Genomic DNA, 19,087 nt, shown 5'->3' on the forward strand with positions numbered 1-19,087 from the left:
TTCACTAATACATAAGGCTTAGTAGAAAGGAAAATGGATTATGAGAGAGATTCCAATTTTCTTTTATTATTGTTTGTTTATTAGGTAGACTAACTGCTACAACAAACAACTCCAAAATTTCAGTAACTTGAAACATAAAAGTTGATTTCTCTCTCACACTAGAGTCCAGTGTGGGTGTTCCTGATTGGTTCTCCTCCAGTCAGCAACATGAGAGCCCATTCTCCTTCCATCACGTAGCTCCATCTTCCCCCATGACCTGGGAGTCTTCTCTTTTCAGGCAGCTGATAGGGAAAGAAAATAGAGGATCATGCTAGGCAGGGTTTTATGGGCTAAGCCTGGAAAGGGTATCATTCCCACGTACATTCCATTGGCCTGCACCCAGCCACATGGCCACACTTAACTGCAAGGGAGTCTGAAAGACACCTAACCTTGTGCCCAAGTTCTACATACATATCCATGTTCCAAAATTCTATAGCATTCACATGTACTGCAAAACTAAAGCAAATTAAATACTATAGAATTTAACATGATATTTATTATGACTGTTTTTAAACAGGATGGTAAAACCCAGGCGATAAGACCATAATTTTCAAAAGAGAAAGTGAAATATAATATTTGAGACCCTAATTATGAATTCTATAAAATTAAAAAGCTGTTCATCCTTAGAAAAGTCACTTAAAATCACTTGAGTCATCTCCAATTCAGTGAATTGGGCTGGAAAATTCCCAAGGTTCCCTCCAGATCTAATCTTGTAAGTAAAGCAATTTACTGCAATTATGGTCAACCTTGATATTGGGAGCATTAAAGGAATAATTTGATAATAATCTATAATAATTTGATCACATTTTCTAATTAGAAGTGACAGGATTTCTACTTACTGAATCACCATCACTGGACACATGGTTAAAAGGTTACAATTTGTCCAAATCCTCCAGCAAAAAGATAGGCAAAAAAAACTTCGTTAATATCATCATCCTGAAAATATTTGAGGTTCATAGTTTCTGCCAGTTTCTGCCGTAGTTTCTTATCCTGCACACCTTGAGTGCTCTTAAAAATTTACCAGGAAGAACCAACCCACTTGGGTTTAGGAGAACGAGATGAATTTTGTTTCTTTCTTTGTTGCTAGTTGTCTTTCCCTCTACTTTGATTCTTTTCCTTTACTCTTGATGGAGTATATCTCTCCCCCTCTCTCTCCCATGGTCTCTCTTATTATACAATTATCCTGGGCAAGTTGATTTCTGAGGTAGCAAGTGGCTCTTTTGGCTTCGCTAAAGTAGAAGGAGAAACTATTATAAGTTACTGTTTGTAGAGGAAATGAGCTGCCCACATAAACTCTTTGTTTACGTAACTATAAGCTTTAAAATTTGATAAATGTGAGGAAAGTAATAAAGAGTTATTAGGACCCCCAAATGTAAACACCTAATTTCAAAGCTTCTTTTTCTGTAGCAGCAGAGAAAGCATAATTAACAGTAATATACACTTAACAACAGGACACGTGGACTGATGGTTTTCCCCATTCTCTGCACACATTTATTGGTACTAGAGAAACTCACACATTGGGAAAGAATGACTCAATTGCAGAAAATTTTTGTCAAGTTAAAAACTATCATTTGAAATCTGCCTTCATTTTTAGTACAGCTTACTTTTTACAAGCTATAATTCCTCTTCTGGTCTCTTCCTCTATTTATTTTCAAAATCAAGAAAAATCTTTGATGATAAAAAGTAAATTAAAATCTATGTTTTAATATCTATGACTATTACAAAATATTCCATTTTTAAAAAATATTTTATAATTTTTTAGATTGCGTGTATTAGACTCTTCATGAAAGACAAACCCAACTCTACCCAATTATTACTATCACAAAATGAAAACCTGATATTCTGATGTCTAACCCAAAGCAATTAAAAATTCCCACTATTTTAATTAAGCTAGTTTTTTTCTAGATTGTTTCACTAATGAGTTATTCAATAATGTTCCAGAATTATTGTGGAATGTCCCCCTAAAATTCATATGCTGAAGTCCTAACCCCATGTTGGAGATTGTGATTGTATTTACAAATAGGGTCTTTAAAGAGTTGATTAACTTAAAGTCTTTAGGTGGGCCTTAATCCAATATGACTGGTGTCCTTATAAGAAGAGGAGATTAGGTTACAGATACACACAGAGGAAAAGCCATGTGAAGGCACAGGGAGAAGCTGCACGGCCATCTACAAGCCAAGGAGAGAGGGCTAAGAAGAGATCAGCCCTGTAGAAACCTTGATCTCAGATTTCTAGCCTTTGGAACTATGAGAAAATAAATTTCTGTTATTTAAGCCACCCAGATACTTTGTTACGGCAGCCCTATCAACTAGTATGGGAACTAACAGCTTACAAAAGCCAGTAACATCAGATCATGACCTGAGAACAGAGATCTAGAACAGCTTCCCTCTTCAGCACGTCACTCCACACGCTTCTAGGAACCACTGCTTACTTTTTTGGCCTGGACAGGCCATCCAAGGATTGATTCCAGCAGTGAACATATGTAAGCACCAAGCTGGAGAAATTATTCTCCTCCTCAATATAAAGGATCTTTATTTTTGCTGGAGGACGAGAACCTGGTGCCTAAACACCTTGAGTTCTTAATCCACATCTCTGAATTCCAGATCTGCTGCCTGCATTACCCTTGTTGGCCTTCCAAATCGGCATCGAGGCCTCAGCACCCAGGACCTGCTGCACACTCAGAATCCACTGCTACCTCCGTCTGAGTGCTGGCTCTGGGTTTGGCATCACAATCACATTCTTTGTTCCCCTTCCAGTTCCTCAGACCTGGAAAGGACAGTGTTGTGAGCAATGTAAGTTCTTTCATTCAGCCATTCAGAAATTTGCCCACAACAAATTTAAAATGTAAATTAGAACATTTACATAATTTTTTAATTCAAGTCTCAGAGAAAGGAGGACACTTTGCATCCAGAAAATTCTTTCAAAGCTGCTCTTTTACACATAATATAGATGATCATAGAGGCCATTTGAAGTCACTGAAAAATGGAGTGGGCAATGCACAAGTTAAATTAGGCTTTTTGGTTTAAAGTCAACTCTTTATTGCCTTTAATATCTATTGAAAACTTATTCACAAAATTCTATGCCAGAAATAATATACATTGCTGTCTGTTAAATGGTTTTTTTCTTGGTTGGAAAGTTCGAATCTATTATTTTTCCTTCTTGGTTGTTGGCACTCAGTTTTCAGGAAAAAATTTATTCCTATTAATAAATACGGATTTTTATAATATACTTTTATGCTATGTTCAGAAAAAATGAGGTAGCTATAGATACTTCCACTTTTTATTCAATGTTCAAGGCTCATTAGAAGAAAAAGTTGTAGGAAAGGGATAAATTCCTTTATAAAACTTTACACAACTTTCTTTTTGGTCTGTTTCAAATAGTAATGGACCTAGTTAAAACAGGAAGCTCAGGATGATAGCAGGCTTTATCAAGAATGATACACGAGCAAAGAAAATTTAAAGAAATTCTTAAGTAGCCAAATCTATCTCAAAAGGCTCCTGTGATCTGGAGGGAAGGGAAGCTTTGCTGGGAGGAAGTTGAGAATGATTTTTCTTATTCCAAAAGGCTTTCTCAGGTATTGGAAGAAGAAAAAAATGTAGTTTGTCTAGTTTCTCATGTTATTTATAGAAAATACTTAAATCTAGATATTTCAATTAGTTTCTTAAAGTACAAATTGCTCATCAATGTCTGTTCGTAAGATAATTGTGTTAGACTTAAGAATTTGATTTTTAAAATCAAGTAACAAATGACACCTTAGAAAATAGAATTTTTATTTTTATCTTAAAGCAAGCTCAGGTTAGAGGTATCTGTTTACAAACTTTCTTCGTTTAATTGGTTTTCTTAATATGAAATAGTATTTCCAGAACTAATTAAAATTTCATTCTAATGAATAGTCAAGACCAAAATGTTATCTTCGCAGTACAGTATATAGATTTTTAAATCATCCATAAAGGTAATTATATTTTTTTACATTCTTAAAAAGTCATATATTGTTATTGATGCCAAATGGGTTGTTTGCTTCCTCTCAGGCCATGATTGAAGAAGCCATCACCAGAGCGGAATCTTTCTCAGTTATGTACACACCATTTGCAACAAAAATCAGAGCTGATAAAATAGAAAAAGTAAAAGAGGTTTTCACAAAAACTCATCCTGCATATGTGGAATATATCTATACAGGTAAAGTTCAATATCTTCAAGCTATCGGCTGGTACTTTATTTCCATTAAAACAAATACAGGGTCATTTCTGGTTTATTTGTTTATTGTTTCAGTTTTAGAGGTATGTTGTTCTAATCTGATAAATTGAAATGGGAAGTTATTTTAAGGTTTTAATTAGGGCTAGCTCCACGGGTCTAGCACAATATTCCTTGTGCCATCACGTTTTTATATTTTAAGAGGAGAATTTATTTAGAAACTCTAAGATTTTGAAAAATGAAGGAATAACCTGTGGAGAAATGGCGCCTTTCTCCATATCCTTTAGCAGTAAACTAGGTGATTATAATATTTTCCTGCAGACGGATTTTTTCCAGTTCCTGCTATTTCTACTTTTCTTCCTCCATCTGTTTCATGCCTCAAAGATCCCATCCAGATCCCCTCTTTCCTTATGTTCTTGAATCACTGGCATCCAAATGAGATCTGGATAGCCGAGTGTACATGGAGGACACAACACTGGTATTACCCTTTGTTTTTCTTTTTGTCTTTGGAAGCCACTTACTTTTATTCATTCATTCAAAACTACTTTTACTATCCACTATGTGCCAAGTGTTATTCTGAATTAAGGCAAGGATTTTCTTGTACTAAATTAAGAGCCGTTCAACAATGACTACTACATTAAGCTAAATCTCTAAATGCACATACCTAATATCCATCCTCCTATGAAAGCTCCTTCATTCTTTTTTCCAGAGCTTTGGGGCCAAGTCACTGATTTATATGATTAATAATGTACTCCGTTAGTGATCATTTTTAAGGTGCCAGCCATGCTACATTCATTTTTTCTTGTTATTCCCTAACTTATGAAGTGAGATGATTCTCATTTATAAACAAGAAAACAGCAACCAGAGAACATGAATTGCTTTTCCAAAGACGCCCAGCAAATCAGTGGTAGCAAGCCTTGGATTTGAACCCAAGTCCTTGCTATTGAGCTACACCATTTCCATCTGACAGGAGCAGAGGTGTGATGGAAGCATTAAATTTAGGTCCTATGGAGTCCTTATGTTTCTCCACAATGCCTCAAGCTCATCAGAGGAAAGATATTAAATAAATCTAACTAGCGATGATTGAATAGTGAATCCCTGAGGAACAATGTGAATTTGAGGGCAGAGAAAGGGAAAAGAAGAAAGCACAATGCTTTCACCATTGATGCTGAGCATTAGTTTGAACATTTTGTAAGGAAGTATATGAGAATGTTTCAGAACTCGCATTTTTTGCTAATTGTTATAAATCATTTATTATTTTGTTGTGGATATCTTCAGGGGTTTTTGGGGGGGGGCATGAATAGCACACAAAAGTCATATCTATCTAGTGTCATAGAAAATTAATCAGATTCAGCTATTTCCATTTCTACTCCCAGATCCATTGGTAATGAAGAGAGATTCATTGAGGAGATCACCAGTTTACCAAATCCTTTACTGGTAGAATGAGTTTTGTTATATTTGAACTGCTTCACAGAGAAGTCATGAAGATTAATTAATACTTAGGAAGCACTGTTACCACTGAGAGTTTAAAAACAATAATAACATTAATGATCCAGATTCGTGTCTCATGTAACTCCATCAAACCTGTTATCAAGATGAATTATGATCTGTTGGCAAGACGATTCATGCTAAAGGATTTTATACTTGGAAGAGAAGATAATTATAAGTTACTAATTATTGTTTCTATTATTTTATAATTACTAATTGCTCAAGTATGACAGTGCTGTATAAGAACATAGAGAGGAAAGACGCAGCTTCTGGAGGGAGAAGGGAAGGTAGAGAATGTAGTCTAGAATTTTAAATTTCATTGGGACTGGTTACATTCTTTGCTCTGTAGAACCTGTACTTTGGGCTAACAAGGCTGTTGCATTGATGACATTACTCACCTCAGTTGCAAAGGATTAAAGGGTCTTCACCAAAACCATTGCTGGAATGATTGTGAAACCACTGTTACTAACTGTCTGTGCATAGTCGTAGTGGTATGGCTTCTTTTCCCCCAGCAATTCCAAGGTGAATGAGGGCACAAAACATAGAAAGAGGGAAGGTCAGATGTTACCTTTAGCATCTGGATATCTCTAACAGGAGGTGCAGAGTGGTGATTAGGGCAGGCATCAGTAACCAAAGGCAGTAGCTAGAAAGTGAGTCACACAAAGAGAGATAAGGCCTAGAAGAGTAGCTACCTTGTTTTGTTGGCACTTCCTCAAAACCAGGATTCTCCTTTTATCCACCTTATAGATAGAATTTAAGAAGCTTCTATCCTGCCAAAAATTTACTCATTTATTTCAATAAATAGTCATTCAGCAGGTGTGACTGAACAATCACACAGCAGATGTGTACAAACTGTTTTTACTTACACATATTGGTCTTTGGTCTGTCCAGAGCCAAAAAAATATAGTCTATCCCATCCCAGGGGATTCAGTCCCATCCAATCATTTCTAAAATTTAGTCTCTCTTCAGTAACTATCTAATCAAATTCACCACTTCCTTCCCCTTTTCACAGGATTCTCCTCTCCCTCTGGTCTGGTTTCAACTTTCACAGAGCTCAGGCATACCCAATGTCCAAAGGGGTCAGTGGACATGTGAAAAAAGAGTCCTCTTTCAACGTCTGGTACAGGCTGGTAGAGCTGCTGATTACGTGGCTAGTGAACTTGAGTTCAGCACTGTTGGCTTAAGCAGGACCTAATGGGCTCATTTATGTGACACATTAGGTGACCCAAGGGCACCTATATTAGTTGCCCATGCTGCCTCTTGGTGTAGATGCTTCTTTATATGTACGCCAACCACTCCTGCCACACAAGCTGGCCCAATCTATAGCCACTCTGAGATTCCCTCTCCCTGCCAGAATGCTGGCTCGTGAACTCAGTTGCCTTCTGGATCTTACTGTAGAAATCCCCTATACTACACTGGAGACTGGAAGTAGTTTTAGCCCTCTCTCCAGCTTGCTATGTTATTCTACCATTTCTCTTCTCGCTTTCTCTATGCTCCAGAATTCCAAGATCATAAGGACAAGAAGAAGATCTACAATGGAGATGGATGCTTTGTTCATCTATTCATCTATTCATCAAATATTTATTGAGCACATATATTCCAGACACTATTCTAGGTAGTGCTAGAATATACCTGCTCCTAAGAAAGGATCTGACTTTAGTAATTTATACTTCAGGGTAAATATCAGACTATATTTTTCCTCTCCTCTAGAGAATATTTTCAATTAAAATCTAAGCTCTAATTGTGGAATGGAAGGCTGACTTTAATTAAAAGAATGATGGAGGAGAAAACAGATGAGGGAGCAGTCTGGAAATAGAAGTCCTTTCCACTGAAAGCGGCAAAGACTGTCTAGTTGTTTACTAAACTATTTTCTTTTCCCCTCATGCATGTAACTAGAATACAGTTAGTTACAATTAGGTGACGCTTGTGACTGAGTAATGGCCCATAGAATGTGGGCAAAAATAATGTATGCCACTTCCAGGCCTAGCCCATAAAACCCTACCATGCAGAACTCTCTTTCCCAACCACTGACTGAGTGGATAAGACCATGGAACTAAAGAAGCCACAAGACAAGAAGCTTGGATCCCTGAGGACCATGTGGAAGGTCACACTGAATAACCATATGAGCAATAAACAAAATTCTCTTACTTTAGATTACCGAGATTTGGGGGTTCTTTGTTAAATCGGGTAGCTTTTCTCTAACTAATACACTGGTCTTACAGCATAAAAAGTAGACAGCTTCCTACTCCATCTACAATGTACACAAATAAATTCATGCGAACTCAGTGACTGAATAAACACTCCTCTATATGCAATCATTTCCATCCTCAGAAATACTCAATTTGTGCCCATTCTCTTCTACCTCACACTCACTCATCCTTCCATGGACAACTGCGGGTGGTTGTTCTCATACACATGTGTTTGTACCCACCCACAGAAAGATAACATTTTAGGAGAGACACTGATGCCCCATGGGAGATAGAACACAATTTTGTAGTTTTCATTGCAGCAAGAGAAATTGAGGGCATAGGTAAGAATTTCTAAATTATAGAGGTCATCTAAATAAACAGTCAACAGATGAAGTTCATAAAATCTGCACCTTAAAGATCTTGGATGAGGAGTCTACCTATCAAAGTTTTGCTGGATAAGTAGTTATTATCATTAAAACTTGGAGACTAACACATTTAATTCTCCCAGCAGGTGCTGGCAGACAAACCTCCAACTCAGAAACTCTGCCCAACTCCAGGTCACCTTCATCAAGCCTAGATAGTATTGAGTTCATTACTCCTTGGTCACGTGACAGTGCTGTGAGCCCAGCAATAGCTGGCAGAGGTGGTGGTGATGAGCAGGAAGACTACTGATGATAGAGATCCCCCAGGCAGTGTATTCTCTCTAGCCAACCCCTAATTCACAGTCACCCTTGTCAGGGATTTCCACATGAAAAACAGATGCAAGGGGAAAAAATAATAAAAATAAATTCATTTTGAAATGCATGTAAATCTAAATATTTTTAATTTATTTATTGAATGGACCAACTAAATTAGTGATTCATTATGAGAAAAACCTACTTCACCCTCAGTGGCAGGCACTAGGACCATATTGCCCTTATAAATTCTACAAGACTGATGATGGGGGTTAAAATTCAAATTGGCCTTGTGGGACAACCAGGTTTATACATCCTCAGGAACTGTGCATCTTTTGCTATTTTGGGAATATGGTAAGACCCACCAAAATCTTAAAGCCGTATTATAATAGAGCTGTAGTGTATTATGTTTCATGGAGAAAAAATTACTGAATTTTTAGCAGTGTAGCTATCCATTTTTCTTATTTAAGGAAAAATTCAGTTTGATTCATGCAGAGTAGTCAGGGTATATAAAACAAATAATAATTCACCAGCCCCAGAATTATTATGTTTTCATTTATAAAGATTTTTCTTGAGATTTTTATTCATATATTCCAATGAAATAATGCAATTCTGTATAGTTCTTATTCTTGCATGGTTGTATTTTAATAATAATAAAGTAATACAATAAGCATATCCTGTCTCCTCTTGATGAAAATATCAAGATTTATTTGCTAAATAAATAAATATTCGGTAATGGATCTATGCTTAGTAATGTTTAATAGAAAAGTTTTCTGGATCAGATATCAATTACTTTAACACTTAGATGGATAGAGTCATATTTTGTCTTTCCAATGCAATTTAACTCCCAAGAGTAAATATGTATGTTCAGGGGAATAATATATTGTTTTAAAATAGACCTTTAAAAATTGCTTTTCACTAGAATTTATAACCTTGTTCTTGTTCAGTCATCATTTACCAGTAAGGATAATACATTCTTATGCTCTCTAAAACATGAAGTTAAAATTCCTCATTTTCTTCTTTCTACTTTAAAATAAGAAAAATATTATAATTTTATCATGATCGAGAGTTTTCAAGATCAAACTATTTTCCTCTTTGTAACCCACTTTCTCAAACGGAAAAGGTTATAGAATTAAAGGCCTACATCCCCAAGATTATCACGAAAGTGTTACAGTCAGGTTGGTTATCAAGATGATAAATCACCTCAAATTTGTACCACAGAATTCTTGTTAGAAGCAGAATCATTCTCAAAGTAAAGAAATCCGTCATAGATGGGGCTAAAGTCTCTGTTCTTGAAATATTAAAATCTTGGTCTTCCCAATGGGCAGCGTGGTGTTCTGGCCTGTTCTATCTAAGGAAAGTAAACACTTCTCAGCAAGCAGTTCTCTTCTCCTTTGCAGTAGCAGGTTACAGCACTGTTTGCCTCTGGCCTCCATCGTCTACTGTCTCTCACCTTCTTTGACTGCATTTCTCCTGGACCTCCCTGGAACTATAATGCATCCTGCTTAGTATATTTTCTTATGGGATCTGACTAAAGACAGACGGAGCTGTAGTTAAAGAATTACCAGTTAATAATCCAAAAATAATTGGAAGTAATGTAAATTTTTACTGCTGCTTCTCAAGAAAAACCAATGGGTTGGGGCAAGGTGGAAGAGTTGGAATGGGATACATGGCACAAAGCAGGTATTATAGGTTTATAGGTTTTGTATCCATAACGCTCAGCAAAAGCTTGCCACACACACACACACACACACACACACACACACGCACGCACTTACATGGCAGCTCCCCTCCAAGTCTCCTTTCCCACTCTAAGCTCTCCAGATACACTCCGCAAGTTTATTCCCTCATAAATAGACAGATTAGTCCCTTTCCAGTATCAATTTTGGTAGCCTTACTGGTTTCTCAGGTTCTTATCTATCACCAGTTACCACAGTCTGTATGAGAAAGCTCCATAGCCATTTTAAAACAGACAGAGCTCATCTTAGCAGGTAAGGGAGTAGCTAGGTAAATACTCATGTTATGGCTTTATTTTTCCTGAAACGCTTACTTATGCTGTCTAATCTAGCCAATCTGTAATGTTATAGCTAATCATTAGACACTGCCATCTAATAAATCATGCAGCTGAGCATTAAAATCCTTGAAGATAGAGCTCCCAATCATATAAAACAATGTCTCTACTTTCTCAATTTTAATTTCTACAAGTCATTTTTGTGGAGAATTAGAAATTTCTGTTTTGTAGTGTTATCCTTCTTTTTAGTTGTTTAGTTTTAGATATTCAACATTCAAGTCCTATTTATTTCTGCTTTGCTACGTGGCTCACAGTAAACTTACATCTTATAGACAGGAGTGTTTCTTGATGCCCTTGGGGTCCACAGATAATCCTGCATTTCACATCTAAAATAGAGCCCCATCCAAGCCATTTGTATTTTTTTCCTTTTATTTATTCTTAAAAACATTTTGATTGTGAAATATCACACATATATAAAAATGCATGAAACAAATGCACAGCTTAACTAATTATTACAGAATAAACATCTAGTCAAAAAACAAAACATTGCCACCTCTCCAGATATCCTCAACTGGCCCGTTCCCAATCCCAAACCACTCCCTACCCGCTACCAAGGTAACTACTCTCCTGAGTCTTAGAACAGTGACTTCCTTACCTTTCCCTACAGTGTTGTCACCTAACTATGCATTCCTAAACTCTGAATTTTAATTGACCTGCTTTGAAACATTATAAATATGAAATCATGGAGTAGATATTCTTTTGTATCTGGCTTCTTTTGCTCAATATTTTGTTTATGAAATTCATCCATGTTGCAAAAAGCATTAGTTGGTTCATTTTTATTGCTATATAGTATTCCATTATATGAACAGTCCAGAATTTATATATTTATCCCACTGTTGATGAACATTGGGGTTGTTTCCAGTTTGTGGCTATTACAAATAATGCTATTATGAACATTCTTATATATGTTTTCTATTGCAATATATCTAGGAATAGAATTGTTGAGTCATATAGTATATATATTTTGCCTACACTTGTTATTTTCTGTTTTATTTTGTTTCATTTTTACTAGCAATCGTAATGGGTGAGAAGTAGTATCTTATTGTGGTTTTCATTTGCATTTCCTTAATGATTAGTGATGTTGAGCATCTTTTCATGTGCTTATTGGTTATTTGCATATCTTCTTTGGAGAAATGGTTATTCAAATCCTCTCCCATTTTTTTTTTTTTTTTTTTTTTGTGAGGAGATCAGCCCTGTGCTAACATCTGCCAATATATCCTGGGCTAACATCGGTGCCCATCTTCCTCCACTTTATATGGGACACTGCCACAGCATGGCCTGACAAGCGGTGCGTCAGTGTGCACCCAGGATCCGAACCGGCGAACCCCGGGCCTCCACAGCGGAGCACACGCACTTAACTACCTGCGCCACTGGGCCGGCCCCCCCTCCCATTTTTTAATCAAGTTGTTTTGTTGTTGTTGTTGCTGAGTTGTAGGAATTCTTTATATATTCTGGACATGAACTCCCCATCAGATATATGATTTGCAAATATTTTCTCCATTTCATAGGTTGCCTTCTCACTCTGTTCATAGTGTCCTGTGATGCAGAAAAGTTTTAAATTTTGATGATGTCTAATTTATCTACTTTTTTTTTTGTCCTTTTAGTATCCTATTCAAGAAATCATTGCCAAATCCAAAGTCATGAAGTGTTTCCCCTTATATTCTTCTAAAAATTTTTTAATTTTAGCTCTTACATTAAAGCGTTTGGTTCACTTTTGAGTTAATTTTTGTGTATGTGTAGAGTAAGGGTCCAATTCCATTCTTTTACATGTGAATATCCAGTTTTCCCAGCATCTTTTGTTGTTCAGAATGTCCTTTCTCCATTGAATGGTCTTGACGCCCTTTGTGAAAAATCATTTGACCCATATATGCAAGGGTTGATTTCTGGGTTCTCTATTCTATTCCATTGGTCTGTATGTCTGTCGTTATGCTAGTACCATTACTGTTTTGATTACTGTAGCTTTGTAGTAAGTTTTGAAATCGCAAAGTGTGACGCTTCCAACTTTGCACTTTTTCACAATTATTTTGGCTCTTCAGGGTCCATCGATATTCTATATGAATTTTAGGATGGGCTTTTCAATTTCTGCAAAAAAACTGTGTTGGGATTTTGACAGGAATTGAATTTGTGGATAGCTTTGGTATTATTGACATCTTAATATTGAATATTCCAATCCATGGACACAGGATGTCTTTCCCTCTATTTGTCTCTTCTTTCATTGCTTTCAGCAACACTTTATAAATTTCAGTGTACAAGTTTTTCACTTGCTTGGTTAAGTTTATTCCTAAGTATTTTATTCTTTTTGATGTTGTTGTAAATGGAACAGTTTTCTTAATTTCTAATGTTTATCATTCTTGTACATACCTTTGTGCTTTTACTATATACATATATGGATATACATGTATGTATTTTTAAAAGATGTATAGAATTGTCCTCCAAGTTTTTTGAAATTCATATAAACGCTATTTTTACTATTTGCATATTCCTACACATTTCTTTTATTGAATATTATACTTATAAGATTCATCTATGTTTATATGATAAGCTCTCATTCATTTATCTTCAATGTTTGTGTGATTTGCCAAAATTTATATATGAAATCTAATGTTACTGGTCATTTAAGTTGTTTCCCATAGATTCTTTTTTTTTTTTTTGTGAGGAAGATCAGCCCTGTGCTAACATCTGCCAATCCTCCCTGGGCTAACATCCGTGCCCATCTTCCTCCACTTTATATGGGACGCCGACACAGCATGGCTTGCCAAGTGGTTCATCGGTGCACGCCCAGGATCCGAATCGGCGAACCTCGGGCCGCTGCAGTGGAGCACGCGCACTTAACCACTTGCACCACCGGGCCGGCCCCATCCCATATATTCTTATTACAAACAAGAGTGGTATTAATATTTTTGTATGGTCTTCTTATGCACATGTGCAAGAGATTCTCTGAAGCATATACTAAGGAGTAGAATTAATCCCTGTGTCATAAAGCATAAGCATCTTCAACTTGTTAGATGTTGCCAAATTGCTTACCAAGGTGGTTTTATTGTTTCACCATCCAAATACGAGTGTACCAGATTGCCTATTGATATATATCATTATCAATCTAGTACTGTCAGACTTTTAAAAATTTTGCCAATCAGTGAGTGGGAAATGGTATCTCACATTTTTTAAATACGTATTTCCCTGATTATTAATCAAGTTGAACATCTTGTCATGTCATTCATTGACCTATGTTACATTTCTTGAAAAGATATATAGAATTGTTCTCAAAATTTTTCAAATTCATAAAAATGATGTTTTTACCATTTATATATACCTGTAAGTTGCATGTTCATATCCTTGGCTCATTTAGTTTTCTGAATAATTTTACTATTGATTTATTGGAGTATTTTATATCTTATCCCAATAAGAGGCTTGTCTTTTCTATGGTGTCTTTTGATGAACTAAAGTTTAAATTTTAATGTCATTTTATAAAATTTTAATGATTTGTGGCTTCATGTATTGTTTAAGAATCCATCCCTACTCAAGTACATAAAGATATTTATTCTTTATTTTTCAAGTTTCTGTTGTTCTGACTAGGACCACAACACAGTCTTGAACAGAGGAAGTGATAGTGGGCATTCATATGTTGTTCTAGATTTTAAAGCAAAAGATTTTTTTCTTTTGCTGAAGAAGATTTGCCCTGAGCTAACATCCACTGCCAATCTTCCTCTTTTTGTATGTGAGTCGCTGCCACAGCATGGCCGCTGACGATGAGTAGTGTAGGTCCATGCCCAGGAACTGAACCTGGGCCACCAAAGCAGGGTGCACTGAACTTAACCACTAGGCCACTGAGGCTGGCCCTAAAGCAAAAACCTTTTCAGTTTCACCATTAAATACAATGTTTACTGTAGGTTTTTGAAAAATATTCTTTATCAGTTTGAGGAAGTCTCCATCTATTTATATTATGCTAAATGTTTTAGCATTATTGATCATCTCTGTTTTATCTTTATTTTTATTTCATTACTTTCTGATCTTATATTTATTATTTCCATTATTTCACATTTTGAGTGCTTGTTCTGTTATCACCTAGTTTCCTTCATTGGATTCTGAGCCCATAAATTTTTTTTCTTTTTTTTTCTGAGGAAGACCAGCCTGAGCTAACATCTGATGCCAATCCTCCTCTTTTTGCTGAGGAAGATTGGCCCTGGACTAACATCCGTACCCATCTTCCTCTACTTTATATGGGACGCCCCCACAGCATGGCTTGACAAGAGGTGCATCTGTGCACGCCCCGGGCCCAAACCTGCGAACCCTGGGCCATGGCAGCAGAGCACGCACACTTAGCCACTATGCCACCGGGCCAGCCCCTGAGCTCATTAATTTTTAACTTTTTCCCTTTTTTTAGTAGAGATTATAAATTTCTCTCTAAGAATGATTTTGGTTATATCCCACAAATTTGGAAAAACAACATTTCATTATATTTTATCTTAAAATATTTTCTAAGCTCTAATATGAAATCTTCTTTGAGCCATGGCTGACTTAGATATGCTGTTCTTAATGCCTAGCCTAGATGTAAAGAAATGTTTAGCTATCTTTGTTATTGATTTGTTGTTGTTGTTGTTGAGGAAGATTAGCCCCTGAGCTAACATCTAATTGCCAATCCTCCTCCTTTTGCTGAAAAGATTGGCCCTGGGCTAACATCCGTGCCTGTCTGCCTCTGCTTTACATGTGGGACGCCTGCCACAGCATGGCTTGATAAGTGATGCCTATGTAGGTCTGCGCCTGGGATCCCAACCTGCAAACCCCAGGCCACCGAAGCAGAGTGCACGAACTTAACTGCTGTGCTATCGGGCTGGCCCCTATTATTGATTTTTAACCTAATTGGATCATTTTCGAAACTGTAATCTATATTACAATTCCTGAAGTTGTTAAGGCTTGGTTTATAGACTAATATATGGCTTATGTTAATATATGGTTTCACTAATATTTCATTTATGCTTGAGAAGGTGTATTTTTCTCATTGCCAGATGCAGGGTTTTTAATGTGTTCATTAGCTCAAGCTTGAAAATTAACCATATCTTCTGGATATGCTACAAATTTTTTGTCTCCTTCATCTATCAATATACAGAAAAAATGTTAAAATAATCCCGAATGGTGGTTGATTTGTCAATTTATCTTGATAATTTTGCCAATTTTTATGTTTTAAGTTTTGGCTTAAAAGTGTGTACACTTAAGGTTGTTAAACTTCCCTTATGAATTGTATGTTATCATTATGTAATTATGCTCTTTGCCCTTAACAATGTTTTTTATATTAAAATATATTTTGTCTGAGATTAATATAAAAACACTAGTTTTATTCTGACTGGTATTTTTCTGGTGTTTATTTTCACATCCTTTTACTTTCAACATTTTGTGCCTTTACATTTAAATATTCTCTTAAAAATAACACATAGCTGAACTTTTTATTTATTTATTTACTTGTTTATTTAGTCAATCTGTCTTTTAAAAATTCCTGATTTCCTTGAGTTTTTTAGCCAATACACAAGTTCTTCAAACACAGAACTGTTGTCTGTTTTGTTCACTGATATATCCCGTTGAGTTAAATAGTGCCTGGCGCATGGTAAGTGCTAAATCAATCTTTGTTGATTAAGTTTATTTCTACCATGTTATGGGCTTTTATTCCATGGGTTTTTCCCCACTCCTAACTTGCCTTCTTTTATACTATTCAAGGGTTTTTTTCCTTCATCTTTCCTTTCTACAGGTTTGCAAGTTACAAATTATGCTTCTAGTTTTAAGAATTACCTTTGACATTTTGCCACCCATAGACAGCTTAACAGAATTGAAATTTAATAATTATCTTTACTGAACAAGATACGAGTCTTAGAATACTTTAACTAAAATTACCTCCCTAATGTATAGATCCCATATTTTTATTCCAACTTGATTTTTTCCCTTATTCCTCAAATTAGTTATTGTAGTCATAATTGTTTTTACATAATCAATATTTATCTATAGTTATCTTATATACATGTCTACCAATTGTTTCTTACATTTCAGTCCTTTTGGGTTTCATTTCCTTCTTTCTGAAGTACATCCTCTAGAAGTGCTTATAGTGAGGGTTTCTTGGTAGTAAACTCTTCATTTTTGATTGTCTAAAATATCTCTAATTCACCATGCTCACCCTGGATGATATAGTTCAGCTAGGTATAAAATTCCAAACTGAAAAAGTAGCACTTTGAAGATATTATTTTACTATCTTCTGACTTGTATCATTGCTGTTGAGAAGTTAGATCTCTTTCCTTTGTATATAATCTTCTTTTATTTCTGGTGCCTTTAAGATTACATCTTTGTTTGATGTTCTACAGTTTAACTAAGATGTATTTAGTTGTAAATTTTTTTTTCTTAACCCGCTTAGAAGTCATTGGGCTTCGTAATCTAAGGAATCATGTCTTTCAGAAATTCAGAAAAATTGTTGTCTATTTCTTTTTTAACACTCCAGTCCTTAATTCTTGCTATTCTTTCATTTAAGAATTTTAACTCGACATTTGTTACTTCTCCTCATTCTATCCTCCATATCACTGAGGCTGTGTGTTACATTTTCTATCTCTTTGTCTGTCTGTGCCGTCCATTTTACTTCTCCCATTTTTTTAACAACCATCTAAAAATTTTCAGCCTTCTGACTCGAGCCCCTTGACACTCCCCTTGTTTCATTCCTATCAATTTTTGCTTTATTCACCCCATTTCTTAATAAACATTAAAAAATTTCCACTCTGCTGGGATGAGGCCCTTGACTCTCTCCTCTGTCTCACCCTGTTCTCTTGTTAATTATTCTAATGCTGTGGAAAAATAATAATAATGATATAGATCAAGAAAAATTATCCTAAACATTTATTATTTTTTGTTATTATCTCATATATTTAAATCTACTTATCAGCAATAGTATCATAATGTTATCATAATAATGACATCACCAAGATGTCTTCAATTTTGTTATCTTTGTACTAGCTGTAAAAATTAATAATTCCTAATCCTCAAACTGTTGTTTCTTAAATAAAAAAAGCATTCCCAGATAGTCACTTGAAGAGGTTTATGATTGTCTTTCTTCTCAGCTAGAATATTTTAAAGGTTCCTTCGTATTTGTAGATATACTGAACTACTAACTAAATCTTTCTGTCAGAAATCTTTGGTTTCAAGTGGTAGGAATCATAACTCAAACTGATTTCAGTACATCTAAGTTTTAAAGGGGGAGAGGGAAGCATGAAATATGTTGATTTATATAAACGAAAGAGCCACACATAAGACTGCCTTTAAGTACAGCTGGAGTCAACAGCTCATTCAGTACTCTATTTTCTGCAGTCAGCTTTATTCTCAAGTTCTATCTGGTATTCCACTATCTGTATCATACCCTCAAGTGCTAGGATCTTGAGTAATAGCAAAATGCTCAAATGTCGTTATTGATCTCAAATCACACTGTCTCAAGGAAGAGTGAATGCCTCTTCCACAGAATTCCTGGGACTTACTCTTTCTCATTGGCCCAAATTACATTATATGCTTATGATTGAACCAAAACTGAGGTCAAAGTAATGGCATGGATTGATTGGCCTAAGTCAATTAATTCTCACTTTTAGAGCAGGTAGAGACTGAGATAATTCTCCAAGGGAATAAAAGGGGAGAAGGGAATGCAATAAGAATTCTAAGTGAAATGAAAGTGAACTATGCATAAAAATCCTGGGGAATTATTTGTTTTTCAAAGTTTATAGATGGGTTATAAGAGGAAACTTAAATATACAAAGATTGGTTTTGGAAAAGTAGATCAGCAGCCTGAAGTGAAAATTAGAAATCTTAGGAATAGAAACTATTTTTTTCCATTTCCACTTGCATCTATAATTCTGAAATTATAATGAAGGTCAAAGAGAAAATATACTTATTATACAAAGATTCATTTTACATGTAGCTTTCTCATACATCAAATGCAAAAATCAAAATATGCTATCTATGTTTTTAGAAGTAGAAACTGTTTTATTATTTATGGGGGGCAATAAGGATAACTTAGCTGAAAAGTTGCTGCCTTTTGCTATTTTCTTGCTGATGTGAATTTGTGGATAACTTCCAAGATAGAAGTATTGACATTAAAAAGAGTACAGGATAAAACTCAGAAAATGATTGGGAAAGAAGTAATGACAAAGTGTTGGCATTATGAAGGTATGGTAGAAGCTAAACTCTGAAACTGATCAGTAAAAAGAAGTCATATAAAACTGACATGGTCCCATCTCACACTGAACAATTGGGACATTTAGAAACGAGATTTTGCTCTAACCCAAAATGTCAGAACATTTTTTTGTGGACAAAGGGCAGAGAAATGACATAGACAACAGAAAATAGACAAGGAAATGAAACTTAAAGAAAGGTGTTGCTAGAAGACTAACAAATTTGCATATTTCTTAAGGAGTTTTAAAGTT

The 19,087-nt window shown here is 35.5% G+C and overlaps 1 protein-coding gene across 1 annotated transcript in view; it reads left to right on the top strand.

Moving 5' to 3' along the window:
• SPATA16 (spermatogenesis associated 16) overlaps positions 1-19,087 on the top strand; it is a 220,021-nt gene that overhangs the window by 144,774 nt on the left and 56,160 nt on the right. Inside the window, exon 5 of the mRNA XM_014783174.2 lies at positions 4,068-4,215. Within this exon, the coding sequence (XP_014638660.1) occupies positions 4,068-4,215 (148 nt within the window). The remainder of the gene's footprint in view (positions 1-4,067; positions 4,216-19,087) is intronic.

Source organism: Ceratotherium simum, chromosome 15 (genome assembly GCF_057802395.1).
Source record: "Ceratotherium simum simum isolate JZ-2026a chromosome 15, ASM5780239v1, whole genome shotgun sequence".
NCBI lineage: Eukaryota > Metazoa > Chordata > Mammalia > Perissodactyla > Rhinocerotidae > Ceratotherium > Ceratotherium simum.